The 6,074-nt window shown below is 48.8% G+C and overlaps 1 protein-coding gene across 1 annotated transcript; it reads left to right on the forward strand.

The window, feature by feature from the left end:
- The first annotated feature begins 298 nt into the window (after positions 1-298).
- NR0B1 (nuclear receptor subfamily 0 group B member 1) lies at positions 299-5,143 on the forward strand. Its single transcript, XM_060088081.1, has 2 exons — positions 299-1,451; positions 4,902-5,143. The coding sequence occupies exons 1-2, from the start codon at positions 299-301 to the stop codon at positions 5,141-5,143; spliced, it is 1,395 nt and encodes a 464-aa protein (XP_059944064.1).
- Positions 5,144-6,074: the final 931 nt, after the last annotated feature.

Below are 6,074 nucleotides of genomic sequence, written 5' to 3' on the forward strand. Positions count from 1 at the left end.
CCGCCAAATACCTGTTTCCTGCGCTGAGCTCTGTCTTCCAGACGCAGGGAAGGGCGTAATGAGAAGGAGGGAAGTTTCCGGCAGCTCCCACGGCTCTGCTCCTCTTCCGTTTTCAGCTGCTAAGGAGCATCTACCCCTTTTGAACCGCCGAAGTCACGGGCTAACACACCCGAGCGCCGCTCCCGCCTCCGCGCCTTCGCCCAGGCGGAGACGGCCGACGCGCGTGCGTGCGCGTTCGGTATAAATAGATCGCAGGCGGCGGCCACTGGACAGAGCCGGGCTACGGGTACCGCGGGCCATGGCGGGCGAGGACCACCAGTGGCAGGGCAGCATCCTCTACAACATGCTCATGAGCGCGAAGCAAACGCACGCGACTCCGGAAGCGCCCGAGGCACGGCCGGGGGGCGCGTGCTGGGGCTGCTCCTGTGGCTCGGAGCCCCCGGTGGGCAGAGAGGGACTGCCGGGTGGGCGGGCAACGGTGCTCCTGTACCGCTGCTGCTTTTGCGGTGAAGACCACCCGCGGCAGGGCAGCATCCTCTACAACATGCTCACGAGCGCGAAGCAAACACAGGAGACTGAGGAGGCGCCCGAGGCCCGGCTGGGGGGCGCGTGCTGGGGCTGCTCCTGTGGCTCGGAGCCCCCAGTGGGCAGAGAGGGACTGCCGGGTGGGCGGGCAACAGTGCTCCTGTACCGCTGCTGCTTTTGCGGTGAGGACCACCCGCGGCAGGGCAGCATCCTGTACAGCTTGCTCACCAGCGCAAAGCAAACGCACGTGGCTCCGGAAGCTCCTGAGGCGCGGCTGGGGGGCGCGTGGTGGGACCGCTCCTATTGCGCGCAGAGGCTGGGGGGCAGAGAGGAGCTGCCGCGCGGGCGGGCCTTGGCGCTCCCGTGCCGCTGCTGCTTTTGCGGTGAAGACCACCCGCGGCAGGGCGGCATCCTCTGCAACGTGCCCACGAGCGCAAAGCAAACGCACGTGGCTCCAGAGGCACAGCCGGGGGCCCCCTGGTGGGACCCCTCGTGCGGCGCGCAGCGGCGGGTGGCCCTCAAGAGCCCACAGGTGGTCTGCGAGGCAGCCTCGGCGGGCCTGTTGAAGACGCTGCGCTTCGTCAAGTACCTGCCCTGCTTCCAGGTGCTGCCCCTGGACCAGCAGCTGGTGCTGGTGCGCAGCTGCTGGGCGCCGCTACTCCTGCTGGAGCTGGCCCAGGACCGCTTGAACTTTGAGACGGTGGAGACCTCAGAGCCCAGCCTGCTGCAGAAGATCCTCACCACCAGGCGGCGGGAGACCGAGGGCGACGAGCCGCAGCCACATTTGGTACTGCCGCCGGAGGCCAAGCATTTGCCGTTGGCCGCCGAGGTCCAAGCCATCAAGGGCTTCCTCGCCAAGTGCTGGAGCCTGGACATCAGTACCAAGGAGTACGCCTACCTCAAGGGGACCGTGCTCTTTAACCCGGGTAAGGGCGCCGGCCTCGGCTCTGGCTTTTCTCTGCTCCTTCAGGCACTGGGCAGTACCTACCCCTGGCACAGACACTTGAAGAGTTTTCTTTGTTAGGGGAGTTTTGGGGGCACAAGTCAGGAATCATGACAAGCTCAGCAGAGTTGGGGGGAGCTCCAGAAACCATTCCTCGTGGGTGGGGTGCTGCCAGAAACTCAGCCGAGAGGAGGGGTTTTTTTTGTTGAGGTTTGTACTTAATCTCTCTACACCTTTCTGTTACTACGGAAAAGTCTGTGCTTGCAGGGACATGGCTATTCCTTCTCAAATCTTTTAAATCCAGTAGCATAGCTTTAAAAAAAAAGTTTGTATTCGCTGCAAATTTTGCAACGTCTCTTTCTGAAACTCAGCTCTGGAATTTACTAGAACCTTTTCGTTGAAGTCTGTTAAGGCTGGCAAGAGAGGAAACACTTAAGGACCCACAGAGACACCATCCCCTGGGGACACTGTCAGGACACTGGACTTAGTGTTTCATGTGTCTGTCTCTGAATGGTCATTTTAATGGTCCTAAGCAGCTGGACTGTCTCATCATCTAAGTGTCTGTAAGTATCAGGTTAGCAAAGGGGTAGGAGAAAGACATGTTAGAGACTGCACGCAGGAGCACTGTATGTTAGAGCCTTTAGACACCTTAGAGACCTCCTAATCAGCCCCCTCTGCCCTTCACCCTTTCCTCATCCCATTGGCAGGTTAGGTAGTCTAGTCCCAAGTGACCTTACTCCAAAATAAATGGCCAGTGAGTTGTGGAGCATGGGTCTCCAGTCTCCTGGGCCCAAGGGGATGTCTGCTACACCACACTTTCAGGTTGTCTGTCGGGTGCTGGACACTCTGCCCCACACAGTGCAACCGAATCATTGGAGAACATCTCCCTGGACAGCCCAGCACCTTGTCTCGAGTATGTCCTACTACTAGAGTCATCTTCAACCAGCATCCTTCCAGAAGGGTCACAAGTGGGCAGGAAGTTTCCAGGCAGCTTGAGTTGGGAGAGTATTTATCATGCTCCTTCCACATCCTTTTTTCCTGACACCAGGAGTCTCGGGGTCATGGCCTTGCCTCCTGCCTAGCATTTTTGAAGGGGTATAGAGCAGGATTTAATGGGATAATAATTCTTTCAGACCTCACATTTCAGGACTTAAGAGACCTCAGTTCATCCCAGTGATCATGATAGGTTACTTTTTGCTTGTATCATTGTTTTCTAAACCTGCCTGTGCACTTGGTGGTGTTGTCAGGGAAGGCAGTCCTTCAAAGTCTTTCAGGGCCCCTCCTCTGCAAGTTCTGATTCGGTAGCTCTGGTGCAGGGTCAGCAAATCTGCATCCATAATAAGTGCCTCAGGTGGTTCATTGGGAAGACAGTGTTTTCTCGCTCCTTCAGCCGTGTTATTAGACACCTACCATGTGCTTTGTTCTGTTGGAATAAAAAGGTACGACAAGGGCTCAGCTTTCAGAAGTTTACATGCCACTAGTTCCCCTCTTTCCCTCCACCCGGTTTTGCATCCCTTATTCTTGCTCTGCTTTTCTGAATCCTCTCTCAAATAAGTTTAACCAGCTAAGCTGGGTGTGCTTTAAACATAAATATACCTGCATCTGGGAAAAAGTAATGCCTGCTAAGCGTATGGCCTTTCTTTGCTGTTTATCATTTTGTATCCCCTGATCTTTATGTTTAAACATTTCCCTCCCGCCTCCCATGGAGTCCATCTATCTGCCTTTTCTCTTTCCTGATTTTACTTTGAAGGCAAGTCTTTTTTTGGGGGGGGCACTTTTAGGGGGCGATGGGAAAAGAGGAGTGTGGTATGAAAGCAGAGAAAAGTGGAGTTCACAAGATGAAGTTTTAATAAGCCATGAATTTAGACCTGGTGGAGCTTCCGATTTCTGGTGGTTTCACACAAGCCTCTTCTTACCCTCGTGAATGGAATCCAAGTGCAATAAAATTGGGTCTCAAGCCTGGATAATGAGCTGTAGGTAGTAGGGGATGGTAATCCGTGGACTGGGGTAATCAGAATTGGAATATGGATTAGAGATGTTGCTGTATTTTTGTTCTCACTTATCTGATTTGATATTTGCCTGTACTAGAAATGACTCGCCTACTGCTATTATTTTTTTTGAAAGAACACTGGCTGGTTCTATTACTCTGTGACTATTAGCATGATGCTTTTAAAATACTTTTCTGTTGGATTTTGTAGAAAAAGGGAAGGAAAATGATTACAATAATCAACATCATTTAAACCGAATGGTAAATTGGTAATTTCTTAATTACAAGTTAAAGAATTTTTCAGTAATGTTAGTATCGTGGAGGATCAAAGGACTTTTAAAAGCAGCCTCCTCTTCCCACGTTCTTTATACAACTTAAAGGCATTTAAACTTTCCTGCACTGCCTTTCATTCAGTTTTACTTGGATATCACACTGTACTGCAAGAAGGTCATGCAATCTTTATTTGAAAAGTAACTTTTGTACCATGTTGCAATCGATGTTTTCATGTTTACTTTTTTTTTTTTTTTTTTGCGGTACGCGGGCCTCTCACTGCTGTGGCCCCTCCCGTTGCGGAGCACAGGCTCCGGATGTGCAGGCCCAGCAGCCAGGGTTCACGCGGACCGGGGCACGAACCCGCGTCCCCTGCATCGGCAGGCGGACTCTCAACCACTGCGTCACCAGGGAAGCCCCCATGTTTACTTTTTAACCCTCTAATGGCTGTAAGACAATGCCTTCAAAGACTGCTTTATTTTTTTTAAAGAACCTTTTGGAATGCTCATTTCAATCACTTTTTAAAAAACCTCCCCAGTATAGAAATCATGGTACAATGAGCTAAGTGGCCAGAGTTATCTCTTAAATTATGATGGGACTGTAGACTAAAATCAGCCTGCAGGCAAATAATTTAAATGAGACTGTCAGTCACAGTTGGTGGCTGTGAAGTTTACCACCATGGGCGGTAATCATTACAGTGGTGGGAAATTCAAGGGAGGATGGTAAAATATTACCTAGCAAAACCTCTTGCCTTTATACTAAGGCCTGTTTCCCATAGGTAAAAGGTGCACACTTCTTGAAATAATTTTAATTTCTTTGGACGTGCATAGATAGTGAACTGGAGCAATGATTCATTAAACTATATTCTACTGTCATACTGAATTAAGTGTGCATTTGTTGGCTCAGGGCCAGCAGTTTTTAAATGTGAGCATACAAACATAGTGAATATTAAATAAGAATAATTACATGATACTTCCTTCTTGGAAGCGTTGCTCCTGAAACCTTAGAAGTGGTTTGGCACTTTATCCTTGCTGTTGAAAAGAACTTTTAACCAGGAAGCTTGAGCGCTTTTTTAATTGGGGAAGGGGGCAGAAATGGATCTATTTAAAAAGCTAGCAAAGGGCTCAGAGTGAGCTGTTTCTAACAAAGAGATTTTTCTCCCTTTTTCTCCTCCAGACCTACCAGGTCTGCAGTGCGTGAAGTACATCCAGGGACTTCAGTGGGGAACCCAGCGGATACTCCGTGAACACGTCAGGGTGACACACAGGGAGCACCAGGCCAGATTTGCCGAACTGAACAGCACCCTTTTCCTGCTGAGATTCATCAATGCCAATGTTCTGGCCGAACTGTTCTTCAGGCCCATCATCGGCCCAGTCACAATGGATGATATGATGCTAGAGATGCTCTGTGCGAAGTAATGAAGGCACGGGGGCCACACACATGCAGTTCACCATGAAGCACAAGTGAGGAGCTGTGTGCAGAAGAGTGTAAAATAGAGTAAAATAAACTTTCTTATTATTTTTACACGCGTAGTATTTTTGTACTCAATTAAAGAAAAACTTCAGTTACAGACAATTAGAAAATCCTCTGTTCCATACTGTTTCATTGCAAAGGAAAACATTTGCCAACAGGTAACACATCTCTGTACATCTTTAAGGAACGAGCAGGGGGACTACACTCATATGCTATTTTCACAAGTTTAGCCACTCTCTCCATTGAACCTGCCAAAATCAAATTTGTAACTTTAACTTATAATGTTAAGGTGTTAACCACTAATTTGATTGCGAAAAGGTTCATCAGGGTTTAAGTAGGGCTTCAAAAAATATTAAAAACCTAGGCAACATAAACAAAAATTAGCTTTGTAGGTTGACTTGGCTCTGTCTTCTCCGCTCCCATTGGCTGTGTGGAAGACTGTCTTTGTACCAAGTCAAGTGGAAATCTGTGATCAGAGAAGCACCTGAATGTGAAGTAGGAGATTTTTCAGAGTTCTGGTGTGGGATTTTTCTGTACACAGTAAGTAAAGTTCAACAAGAAACTTACATTCTATAAGGAGGCGCTATAGTTCCAGAAAAATCAACATCGTTATAAACCCCCAATTATATCTCACCTTTTGGATACATTATATATGTAACTGTCACATTGAATGAGCATGGTATGAAATACAGTGACTTTATCATTGGCTCCTGCTGCCCCTTTAAATGCAATCAGTAGAACTAGTTCTTCCTCGTCCCCAGATAAAATTTAGGGCACTAAATGTTTATTCACTGATAGGTAATAAATTGCCCATCAGTGATTAAAATACATCTAGTCTAGGGTAATAACCCATTGCAAGGAGTCTTGAAATTTCTT

The sequence above is a fragment of the Mesoplodon densirostris genome, chromosome X, assembly GCF_025265405.1.
Source record: "Mesoplodon densirostris isolate mMesDen1 chromosome X, mMesDen1 primary haplotype, whole genome shotgun sequence".
Taxonomy (NCBI): Eukaryota; Metazoa; Chordata; class Mammalia; order Artiodactyla; family Ziphiidae; genus Mesoplodon; species Mesoplodon densirostris.